General features: G+C 39.9%; 1 protein-coding gene across 1 annotated transcript in view; it reads left to right on the top strand.

Moving 5' to 3' along the window:
* The window catches only part of cd276 (CD276 molecule), a 133,205-nt gene that overhangs the window by 10,873 nt on the left and 108,698 nt on the right, over positions 1-13,634 (top strand). The window contains exon 2 of the mRNA XM_081372147.1: positions 1,910-2,054. Within this exon, the coding sequence (XP_081228273.1) occupies positions 2,009-2,054 (46 nt within the window). The 5' untranslated portion in view covers positions 1,910-2,008. The remainder of the gene's footprint in view (positions 1-1,909; positions 2,055-13,634) is intronic.

Here is a 13,634-nt window from a genome sequence, read left to right as displayed (position 1 = left end):
TGGCACGTTGAATCAAACGACAAATTACATAAGAAAGTTTGCATGAAGTATTAATTCTGCTGATGTGTGATGAACGAGGCCCAGTGTGTTCTCAGAGAGAGTCTCAGTGAAGAAGACGTTCCTCAGGCTGAAGTCTTCCTCAGTAGAGTTATTGAGGACCGTGAACGCTCGTCCTTCTTCTTTATATTCAGGTCTGTGCTCTGCGTATCAGGAGACGCGACAGCTCTGTCTCGCCGAGAGCAAACGGAAACTCTCGTGTGCAAAGCGAAGCTCCAGCAAGAGAGAGGGAAGAAATGGTGCTTTTCCTGCCAAATGTCAAACTCACTTTAATAGGCAGGCTAGCAGTCTGAGAGGGTTTAACTTTGTGCAGAACACACACACACACACACACACACACACACACACACACACACACACACACACACACACACACACACACACACACACACACACACACACACACACACACACAGACTCATCTCACTGGTGCATCCATTAACAAGGCTTACGGCCAGAAACGTGCATCTGAAAAAAAAAACAAAAAAAACATGGCATTTTTATAATATTTTATATTTTTATTTGATCACTTATTTATGTATAGTGTCTACCAAAAACATAAAATTTAGTTTTTACAATCTTATTCATTCGTAGCGCTTTAATATTATTATTATCGTACTTCAATCTAAAATAAACCAATGGGAAGCAAGACCAGCCCACCTAATTATCATACAGAAATGTAAGAATATTTTAATATGGATAAACCTCCATATAGGAATAAATACTAATAAAATAATGTAAAAAAAAAACAAAAAACATCTATCTATCTGTCTGTCTGTCTGTCTGTCTGCCTATCGTTTGTTCTGTCTGTCTATCGTTTATTTGTTCGTTCGTTCATTCATTTGTTGTCTGTCTGTGTCTATCATTCGTACTTTTGTTCGTTCGTTCAGTCTGTCTATCGTTTGTTCTGTCTGTCTGTCTATCTGTCTGTCTATCGTTCGTTCATTTGTTTGTTCGTTCGTTCATTCATTCGTTGTCTGTCTGTGTCTATCGTTTGTTCGTTCGTTCGTTCTGTCTGTCTGTCTATCGTTTGTTCGTTCTGTCTGTCTATCGTTTGTTTGTTCTGTCTGTTATGTCTGTCTATCTGTCTGTCTATCGTTCGTTCGTTCGTTCGTTCGTTTGTTCTGTCTGTCTGTCTATCTGTCTATCGTTCATTCATTTGTTTGTTCATTCTGTCTGTCTATCTTTCTATCATTCATTTGTTCGTTCGTTCGTTCATTCATTCGTTGTCTGTCTGTGTCTATCGTTTGTTCGTTCGTTCGTTCTGTCTGTCTGTCTATCGTTTGTTCGTTCTGTCTGTCTGTCTATCGTTTGTTTGTTCTGTCTGTCTGTCTATCTGTCTGTCTATCGTTCGTTCGTTCGTTTGTTCATTCTGTCTGTCTATCTTTCTATCATTCATTTGTTCGTTCGTTCATTCATTCGTTGTCTGTCTGTGTCTTTCGTTCGTTTGTTTGTTCATCTATCTAGCTATACTAGTGTTTGCTTCCATGTATTCTGTTGAAGTTTTGGGCCTAAATCAGTATTTGAGTCCTTTAGCGGTTTGTTTTCCCTTTATCACAGAGATTCACCGAGATCCACATGTGTGTGTGTTGTGTCTGCATGTTCACTGTATCGGAGAGGTCAAGATCCGGCCATAACCCTTTCACGAGCATCGGCTTATTAATATCTATGGTTTAACAGCTGGTCATGTTCACTAGAGATCTCTGAAGGTTTCGCCTGATCCCTCTGTACACACACACACACACACACACACACACACACACACACACACACACACACACACACACACACACACACACACACACACACACAGCTCCAGGTTAATCAGTCTCTCTGTGTTTTCCCCCCGCAGTGCCGTGATTGAAGGATCTGCCCCGCTGTTACACACACACACAGACACGGACTCACACACACTCTGGGTCGGATCACACACACTCGACTCGACGTCGTCATGCTGGCTCTCCTGTTGTTTGCTCTGCTGGCTGTTCGCTCTCACGGTGGGTGAAGCTTCTCTGATTAACCAAAGATCACAACCTGGAAACTGGAAACACACAAACAGAGACTCTGACAGGCGGCTCAGGCCTTTACCGATGCCTTCACACACACACACACACACACACACACACACACACACACACACACACACACACACACACACACACACACACACACACACACACACACACACACACACACACACACACACACACACACACACACACACACAGATGGAAATTAATGAACAGTGGAGGTGTACAGAATCATAGGAACACGACCATTCAGAGTCAGTAAGTTTTTTTTTTTAAATAATGTTATACTTTTTTCAGCAAGGATGCATTAAATTGATAAAAAAATAACAGTAGACATTTATAATGTTACAAAATATTAATATTTTAAATAAATACATATTTTCTATTCATCAAAGAATCCTGAATTGTAAAATGTATGACAGTTTCCACTAAAGTATGAAGATGTTTTCAACATTAAATGTTTCTTGATCATCAAATCATCATATTAGAGTGATTTCTGAAGGATCATGTGACACTGAAGACTGGAGTAATGATGCTGAACATTCAGCTTTGATCACAGGAATAAATTACACTTTACTGTATATTCACATAGAAAACAGCTGATTTACACTGGAATAATATTTCAAAAAAATTACTGTATTTTTAATCAAATAAATGCAACTCTGGTGAGCAGAAGAGACATTAAACATTAAATAATCTTACCAACCCCAAACTTTTGAACAGCAGTGTATCTATATGACACAATAACAATAATATTTGTTATTCGTATTCTTATTATTTCAAATAGACATGTACATATACTTTTTATTGTAGTAATAATCAGACAACCTGGTGCGCAAGGAAAACAAGAAACTAACCCGAGCAAAACAACGAAGGCACACACACACACACACACACACACACACACACACACACACACACACACACACACACACACACACACACACACACACACAGACACACACACAGACACACACACACACACACACACACACACACACACACACACACACAGACACACACACACACACACACACACACACACACACACACACACACACAGACACACACACACACACACACCTGGAAACAGCAATGAGGGAAGCTAAAATAACTACAGAAGGACTACATGACAGAGACAGTATTCAGGAAACTTAGACTAAACATAAAAGTCCAAAATGACATACAAAACGGGAACATGCGACAACCGGGATGCAATTTCATCAATTACATCTAAAATCAAGCATGACATTGATATGTTCTGAAATGTCCCATAAAATTGGCGAGGGATCTGTGAAATTTGGTTTCATCGACGCACGGCATGAAAAAAAGATGTGATCTTTCCCAATTAAAAGTCCATCAGAGGCTTGATTAGCGTATCCGTAGTTAAATCTGCATGTGGCATAAAGGGATTCCTGTGGAAGACTGGATTCAGAGTGAGCTCTGTCATTGGTCCATATCTGCCATATCTGTGGTGAACAATGTAAAACTGCCCTCTATGAAAACACAGACAGAGCTGTGCAAAATGAGGAAGGTCAGAAATATATTTAGGAAAGTTTAACAATCAAATCTGTGAATTTTTAGGTTATTCCCTGTAGAAAGAAGAGAGGAAGACAGACAAAAGGGTTTTTCCTTCTGACTCAGTGTTTGTGTTCACGTGTGTGTGTGTGTGTGTGTGTGTGTGTGTGTTCGGGTGTGGCGTCTGAAACTCAAGCCACAGTTATGGCTGTGTTTCATAGCTCAGTTTAATCCTCAGTACAGAAGTGGATGGCGACTATGAGCTTTATTCCTCAGAGGATCCTCAAAATACGTAAGGAGTATCTAAAACACAATCCAAGAAGTTTCTCAACTTTTACCTTTCAACAGAAGAGCACAACTCAATATACAAGACATGAATTGGGTGCTAGGATGTATGAGCTCATATGCTTTCATATTTTCATTCCCGGTTTCTCCATTTGTCTGTGTTTCCAGCACGTAGAGTGTGTGGTGCGCTAGTCACAGCTCAAGGCCTGCGATCGGACGCGTGCTAATGCTAGCGCTGTCATACTGGGGCCGCAGCGGTTCGGGAAAACTCATAAGACCTCAACCAACTAACTAAACTTCCAGGAAAATCTTAATAAGAAAAACACATGGTAATATGTTATAAATGCAAGTACAGAATGGAAGCTGAAAAAATTATGAAAGTATCCTAAGCATTTAGTAAACACTAACTAACTAACTTTTCCAGGAAAATCGTAAAAAAAAATAGTGCTGGGCAATGATTAATCACATCCAAAATAAAAGTTTGTGTGTACTGTATATATAAACACACACACATGCATTAAGAAATATTTGCATGTATATACTGTATATATATTTATACATAATTTATATTATATAGAAATATAAATATTTAAAATATAATTAACACATTTTTTCTTAAATATATACATGCATGTGTGTGTATTTACATATATAAAATAATTATACACAGGACACACACATATTATGTAAACACAAACTTATTTTGGATGCGATTAATCGTTGTCCAGCACAAAAAAAAAAAACTGATGGTAAAATGTGTTAATGCAAGTACAGAATGGAAGCTGAAAATATTATAAAAGTATCCAAAGCATTTAATAAACAAATGCAAGAGATGTAGAATTTAGCTCAGGTATTGCATAATGAATCAGTTTGACAGGAATCTTACTAATCGCAGCAGCACTGAGTGAATGAGCATGTGTGTCGCTCTGAGGCGAATCATCAGATGCTTTTATGACCTTTAACCTTTAACGACAGGACAGTGGAGAGGTGACGGGACACAACAGGGCAAAGGAGCCTCAGTGACCCGAGGCGGGATTAAACTTCACCGCACACACACACTAGGCCTCGCGTCTGATCGAATTATCTGAGGTTATGGAAAATCTCACGCACCCATGCAGTCTGCTTTGGCCTTCATGAACCCTTGTTATTTTTCTCCAGCTTGGGTGGATTTGCTAAAATGTATGTAGATGGAACTGGTAATTAAAGCCAAGCGCATCACAAAACAGAAGCTCGTTGCACTTTGATGTTTCAAGTCTGTGACAGAAATCCTTAGATCTTAGCAGCATGTGGCATCAACACTTTTCTAGCATGCACACTTGTGAAACACTCTGCGACCTTAGGTATCAGTACACTGTCTTAACCACGCGATACGATTTCAGCCAATCAGAAGAGCCTGTGGGCGGAGTCTCTCTGTAAACACACTGCACTCGCAACTAAATCAATCATAAATCACAGCCAATCAGAAGAGTGTGTGGGCGGAGTCTCTCTGTAAACACACTGCACTCGCAACTAAATCATTCATAAGTCACAGCCAATCAGAAGAGTGTGTGGGCGGAGTCTCTCTGTGAACACACTGCACTCACAACTAAATCATTCATAAGTCACAGCCAATCAGAAGAGTGTGTGGGCGGAGTCTCTCTGTGAACACACTGCACTCACAACTAAATCATTCATAAGTCACAGCCAATCAGAAGAGTGTGTGGGCGGAGTCTCTCTGTGAACACACTGCACTCACAACTAAATCAATCATAAATCACAGCCAATCAGAAGAGTGTGTGGGCGGAGTCTCTCTGTAAACACACTGCACTCACAACTAAATCAATCATAAATCACAGCCAATCAGAAGAGTGTGTGGGCGGAGTCTCTCTGTAAACACACTGCACTCGCAACTAAATCATTCATAAGTCACAGCCAATCAGAAGAGTGTGTGGGCGGAGTCTCTCTGTGAACACACTGCACTCACAACTAAATCATTCATAAGTCACAGCCAATCAGAAGAGTGTGTGGGCGGAGTCTCTCTGTGAACACACTGCACTCACAACTAAATCATTCATAAGTCACAGCCAATCAGAAGAGACTGTGGGCGGAGTCTCTCTGTAAACACACTGCACTCACAACTAAATCATTCATAAGTCACAGCCAATCAGAAGAGTGTGTGGGCGGAGTCTCTCTGTGAACACACTGCACTCACAACTAAATCAATCATAAATCACAGCCAATCAGAAGAGTGTGTGGGCGGAGTCTCTCTGTAAACACACTGCACTCGCAACTAAATCATTCATAAGTCACAGCCAATCAGAAGAGCATGTGGGCGGAGTCTCTCTATAAACACACTGCACTCGCAACTAAATCATTCATAAGTCACAGCCAATCAGAAGAGTGTGTGGGCGGAGTCTCTCTGTAAACACACTGCACTCACAACTAAATCAATCAAAAATCACAGCCAATCAGAAGAGCGTGTGGGCGGAGTCTCTCTGTAAACACACTGCACTCACAACTAAATCATTCATAAGTCACAGCCAATCAGAAGAGACTGTGGGCGGAGTCTCTCTGTAAACACACTGCACTCACAACTAAATCATTCATAAGTCACAGCCAATCAGAAGAGACTGTGGGCGGAGTCTCTCTGTAAACACACTGGACTCGCAACTAAATCATTCATAAGTCACAGCCAATCAGAAGAGTGTGTGGGCGGAGTCTCTCTGTAAACACACTGCACTCGCAACTAAATCATTCATAAGTCACAGCCAATCAGAAGAGACTGTGGGCGGAGTCTCTCTGTAAACACTCTGCACTCGCAACTAAATCATTCATAAGTCACAGCCAATCAGAAGAGACTGTGGGCGGAGTCTCTCTGTAAACACTCTGCACTCACAACATTTCTTTCTTTCCCCGATGCGTTTTCTCAAGGTCAGCTAACTATAAACTTCACTGCTTTTATTTTGTCCCTTCCTCATGATCGATTGCACCGGAAGGGACATTTGGGGATCATTGCAGTGGCAAATATGTTAGTGCATCCTTTCTTTTTTTTTATCGAAAAGTGTTGCTCACACGGTCTGGCCTGCAGTTGTTGGTGTTCACGGTACCCTCCTCTCTCAGGAGCACTCGATGCTTATTAAAAGTGAGCGCATTACCCAGTTATGAGGCTGTGGATTATATCAGCAGATTTCACATGTCTTCTTCTGGGAATCAAGACCAGACCTGATGTACGTGACGCGCCGAGAGGGAAGACTCTCTCTCTCACTCCACTCATCTCTCTTTTTCTTGCTTTCTTTTCTTCTCCTCATAACACTTTGCAAAGTTCTGCGTCACTTTACCCAGATTATCTCCACACCTGAAATGAAGATGATCATTAATGATCTTTATTCTGTCAGAGAACAGGAACGGTTCATAACCTCACGGTTCAGCGATTGCAAATAATAACATTTATTTCTAAAAAAGCTAATAATCTGTGGCCCTTTATTTCAGTCTGTGTAATTTTATGCAATATATGTCATATAGCATATATATATATATATATATATATATATATATATATATATATATATATATATATATTACTCTTATTATTTCTGTTTGAAATTTTATTTTATTTTATTATAGCATAATAGGGTAAATTAATATATATGATTTGTTTTCCTCTCATCAACAACAAAATCACACATGGATTTATTTGCCATAAGCATGGCAATGGAAACTAATGATTTTAAGTTTTCATATTGTGATTACAGTAATTCTGACACAAATGTAGCAATAGAGGGCTTTAGACCCTCTATAAGTATTCATATTATATTATAGATTAATATTATTTTATTTTATTAATTAATTATAGCTCTAAATGTTTAACATACAGGCTCCAATCAAACATAATAATTCCAGTCTTATAATAAAAATAATTATATATATATATATATATATTTTTTTTATTATTATTATTCTTTTTTTTATTAGTATAATAGTAATAATATAATTGTATTCTTTGTTGTGCTGTCTTTTCTATTTTTTTTTTGTAAACTTTATTCTTTTAAGAAAAAGTAATTACATTTTGAAAAGCTTCCGCTGACATCATCAATTGAATGTTCAACTTTCAAAATGTAACGGACAGCGATGACATCATATGAGATTGGTCCGGTCTTCCTGCATTTATACCGAATTTAAACCTAAACCTTGAAGACTACATTTACACAGCCAGTAATTGCAGATCCAGTCGTCTTCTGCTTCACCATCCCGTTTCCGCTTGATCTGTTTCTCCACTTCATTGCTTTTTGCAAAACTGTCATCTTTTTTATCTCCACACACCGGATTCTCGGCTGTCCGTATCTCTGAAAGACGAGAGAGAGATGGATATTTATGAAATGATATTTACACAGTGAATGTCATTATGTTTTGACAATATCATCCTATCGGACCGACCAAACCCTTTGAGCAGAACTTAATCTCATAGGGAGAGAGAGAGAGAGAGAGAGAGAGAGAGAGAGAGAGAGAGAGAGAGAGAAAGAGTGCAGAGGTGTTATTATGTTTCAACAATACACTGACATACCAGACTCATAAATCTTATTCAGATGGAAATCAGGAAAGCCAGAGCAATAAGGGCAACCGGAAGACACTCACTCAATAGTGTTGGGTTAAAAATAACCCAACGAGTAACCCAACTATGCAACAATGCATTGGGTTAAAAGCAAGTTGGGTTAACGTAACCCAACAGTTAAGTAAACTATTTATTTGTATTTATAACATTATTTTAATAAATAAAATACACTTTGTTTTCAAATGCAGATTGTTTATTTATATAAAACAATAAATATGTATTAAAGGGGGGGTGAATTACTGTTTCATGCATAGTGAGTTTTTTACACTGTTAAAGAGTTGGATTCCCATGCTAAACATGGTCAAAGTTTCAAAAGTTAAGTTGTACGTTTGAAGGAGTATTTTTGTTCCAAAAATTGTCCTTCCGGTTTGTTACAAGTTTCGGAAAGTTTTTTTCGAGTATGGCTCTGTCTGACGTAAGATAGGGCGGAATTTCCTTATATGGGTCCTAAGGGCACTTCTCCGGTAAGATCGCGGGCGCGCGCGCACTCGTAGACCAGAGCAAGAGAGTGAAAGCAGTTCGCCATCAAAGCGCCCTGCCCGGCTTTTGGGAAGTCAATGTCACCAAAGAAGTGTGTTTTTGGTTGCCAGGGCAAGACAACCCTGCACAGATTCCCAAAGAACCCAGCGTTAAGACACCCGTGGATGGAGTTTGTTTTCCTGAGCATAAACGGAGTTGTGTAAGACTGTTGTTCCCTGCATTTCGACGATGATTGTTTTATAAACAAAGCCCAGATCGTCTAATGCTTAAGGATCGAGCAGTCACAATGATAAAGGTTCGCGGTCGTGCGTTGGAACGGTGAGTAAAACTGTTGAACAAATGTCGTGTGTTGTTAGCTCGGCGCGTTAGCACATCTTTAGCTCCGCCCACACGGCCCGCCCCCAGCCGCTCGTTTGTTTCCGGAAAGACTCGGTACAGCCAATCTTTCAATTAAAAATATAATAAAACAAAAGACTTTTTGGAGATATGAAGGATGCAATATTACTCTATAGGTACTCAAGATTAACAGGAGATTGAGTGAAAATGAGCATTTCACCCCCCCTTTAATTACAAACAAAATATTGGGGAGTCCATAATTTAATGTAAATATACATAATTGTGTACATAAATTAAAAATACAACATACGTATTTAACCCAACAGCCAAGTTATTGCTAGAACTTACACAACAATTTTAATTTTTTTTGAAAAAATAACCCAACATAGTGACCTACTGTATATATGTGTAACCCAGCGGTTGGGTTAAAAAAAATAACCCAACATTTTTTACTGTGCAGAGAGAGAGAGAGAGAGAGAGAGAGAGAGAGAGAGAGAGAGAGAGAGAGAGAGAGGTGATTAGATCGTCCCTGTGGTCCGGTGTTACCCATGATGCTTTGTGATGGTGATGTCACCGAGGAAACCCTCTTCCTCTCTGTCAGATCTTGGGAAGAAAGAGAGGATGATTTGTGAACTTGCAAATGACTTCTTTTGTCGGCCGGCGACAGTGAGAATTGAAAATCCAGAGGAGGTTTTAAGCCCTCAGAGTTCATTTGGAGTTTGATCTGGGCTGAATGTCGTCAGCAGTGTGTGTTTCAGACGTCACTGACACCCGAGTGTGTGTGTGTGTGTGTGTGTGTGTGTGTGTTGAGGAGGTGTGCAGTTACTCTGGGTTTGTTAAGTGATCAAATGTACAATTTTAACCTGACAGTCAATTAAAATGAGCAAAACTCCAAGCACCCGCGACCTCATAGCGATCACACAGATCATGAGACACACTGGTTTAAAACTCAGAGTGTGTAGCTGTGATTCCCTCTGTGTGTGTGTGTGTGTGTGTGTGTGTGTGTGTGTGTGTGTGTGTGTGTGTGTGTGTGTGTGTGTGTGTGTGTGTGTGTGTTTTTGCGCCACTGGGGGGCGATGCTGCCTCACTAGAGCGATCGAGATTCAGCTCTAATACAGTTTATGTTCATGAGTTTCTGTAGCATTTATGAATCTTAGCCAGAAATAACCTTTGTCATTTTAAATTGTGTGTGAGTATGTATGTGTATGTGTGTGTGTGTGTGTGTGTGTGTGTGTGTGTGTGTGTGAATAATTGCAGCGCTGGAGTTGATGGAGGTCTGATAAAGCGAGTCTCTTATCGAGCTCTTTAAAATGAGCTGCATGTCTCTCCACAGGTAGATATTGAGCACAGTGTTTTTCAATGATATTGAGCGTGTTATTGTGTGTTTGTAAGAGTGAGCATGTTCTGCTCGTGTGTGTAACACACACACACACACACACACACACACACACACACGACTGGCCTTTGAGGTCTGGCAGGCCTGATATTGGTCTGAAGAGTGTGTTGTGTTCGCAGAAGAGAGGCAGGACCCTCTGTTAGTGAACCTTGGTGCTTTACAGCTCGTGTTATGAAAGACAGAGATAGTGTGTGTGTGTGTGTGTGTGTGTGAGAGAGAGAGAGCAGGGGATGGAAAGATATAATAAATAGTGGCACTTGCTAAAACATTTACCGTTTTTTTAAATGGTTGAAATACATAATCTCAGTTTAAAGACACCATGAAATCAAAATAATGATGTTAGCTTGACAAAGAAACAGCATTTGGTGGTTTTCAAGCTACAGCCACTAAACTCGGCTCAGACCTTCAGACTGGCTCGGGTTGCTGGATCTTTTCTAACTGATCCGACTTACGATTGTCGTTAAACAGACGATCTTCATTGAGGGGGTGAAGACTTTTGTACAATAAGACTTGTATAGTATTTAAGTTGCCTATCACTGGCAAAGTTTGACGACTATCCTAGGACAACATAATTAAATATGATACATGCTAATTTATGCTATCAATTTGCTAATCATACTAGCAACAGTAGCAACATGCCAAATCATGCTAGCAACATGCTAATTCATGCTAGCAACATGCTAAATCATGACATGACAACTTGTTATCATGCTGACAATGTGTTAAAACATGCTAACAAATGATAGAAGCATGTCAAATCATGTTAGCAACATGCTAATTCATGTTAGCAACATGCTATTTAATGTTAACAACATGCTAATTAATGTTATCAATGTGCTAAATCATGCTAGCAACATGCTAATTCATGCTAGCAACATGCTAAATCATGACATGACAACTTATCATGCTGGCAAACATGCTAAAACATGCTGGCAATGGCAACATCAAAGTTTTTTTTTTTTTTTACAAATTTTAATGATCTAGTAATAATAGTTTTTTTATGGAATATTGCAGTGTTTATTGTAAATGATTTCTCGGTGCACGTGATTTATCGGAATCAGAATAACAACAGCATCTCTTCTCTTCTCTGATGACATGAGGGCGGGGCAACCTGTCACTCACATGAGATCAGCCAATAGCAAATCACAACCATCCAATCAGTTCCCCACAGACACAATCAAGCCCCGCCCACATTTGTTCTTGTTCCTGAAGCGTTTCACTCGATATACGACACAATAGAGAAGAGAAGACTAGATTTTTGAGCTAATCAACTGAGCTGTAAATGTCATGTGACTCATCAGTCTGGAGACATGGGAAGTGACGTCATGGCAACACTGACTGGTTGTTGTGATGTTAAAGGCAAAATATGAGATATATATATTTTTTGAAATGTAAGGAGACGGCTGGAGAAGAGCGGAGGATGAGTGTGTGTCCGATACAGTCCGCTCCGTCACTTACCATAAACTCACTTCTGATCTGATCCAATCTGAGACCGGCACAGACTGAGCCAACTGAGTTTACTCTCAATGACTTTGTGAAAGTGAAATATTATATTTGTGAAGTATTTTTAGATGTCTAGACTAGATCTACAGTCAATTTAACTGTGACGTCCTCCAGGACTGTCGGAATATCACCGTTCACTGGCTTCACATGGGCTGTGTAGGACAGAAGATTAACCTGTGAGATCTTTGTAAATGATCATCTCTGTAAATGATATTAATGAACGGAAGACTGACTTTATGTTCAAAAGAACAGCATTTATTTGAAATATAATCTTTTGTTACATTATAAATGTCTTTACTGTCACTTTTAATCAACTTAATGTGTTCGATTTGGACCAAAAAAACAAAAACAATATTGCCCTCATCACGTATCAGTCGTCTACTGTGAGATTCAGGATTAGCACACACACACACACACACACACACACACACACACACACACACACACACACACACACACACACACACACACACACACACACACACAGTTCAAACCTCATCTGACCGATGACCTCATGTGTTCAGCCGGGTTCCTTTATAAATCAAGCAAGTTTATTTAGACACATTTAAATTCCCTGGCAAAGCATTTTTCCAGCGTACACACTCCTTCACATGCCAGCTTCAGCTGTAGTGTATAAACAGCCTCATATGAAAATGCTATTTATAGTTGACAAAGGTATGAAAACAATTAAAAGATTGAAATATGCAGTATGTGGCAGAAATGGCGTCCGAACACAGAACGTCTGCGAACGAAAGCACTGAAAGGCCGTTGAAAAGAGCTCAAATCCTCATTCAGACCCTTTAAATGTGAATCTGCCCCTCGTCTGCAGTGAATGCCCGGATTAGGAATTATGTAAGAGTGCGGGAACATTGGAAACACCACAGATGATTGATCTAGCAGAAGCTTTTAGCGGGAGCAGCAGGAATATATCGGAGAGAAGAGGAGAGGAGTGAGTTCGAGGAGGGAGACGGGGAAACAAGGGGCTATTTACACACACACACACACACACACACACACACACACACACACACACACACACACACACACACACACACACACACACACACACACACACTAACCCGACCCCTAAACCTGCCCATCACACAAAACTTTATATATTTACATTTTCAAAAAAACACATTTTATTATGTGTATTAATCAATTGTCCTTGAGGACCAGCATACAGTCTCACAAAGTAGGGAATCTCAAGACTATCCTTGTGGGGACATTTGGTCCTCTCACACACACACACACACACACACACACACACACACACACACACACACACACAGTTTGACAGCGCTCTCCCCTGTGTGGGAACAGATTGAGGTTTTTTTTTAAGCGTCATTAATGACGTGAGGACTGACGTGTTCCTGAAGTTTCCGTGACGTCATCATCGCTCCTGTCCCGCCGTGCGCTGATCCTGAGACGCTTTCCATGT

This window comes from Scardinius erythrophthalmus (genome assembly GCF_964197995.2).
Source record: "Scardinius erythrophthalmus genome assembly, chromosome: 8".
In the NCBI taxonomy this organism is placed as follows: Eukaryota; Metazoa; Chordata; class Actinopteri; order Cypriniformes; family Leuciscidae; genus Scardinius; species Scardinius erythrophthalmus.
Note: the sequence above shows the minus strand (reverse complement) of the source record. Positions and strands in the feature narration are given on the sequence as shown.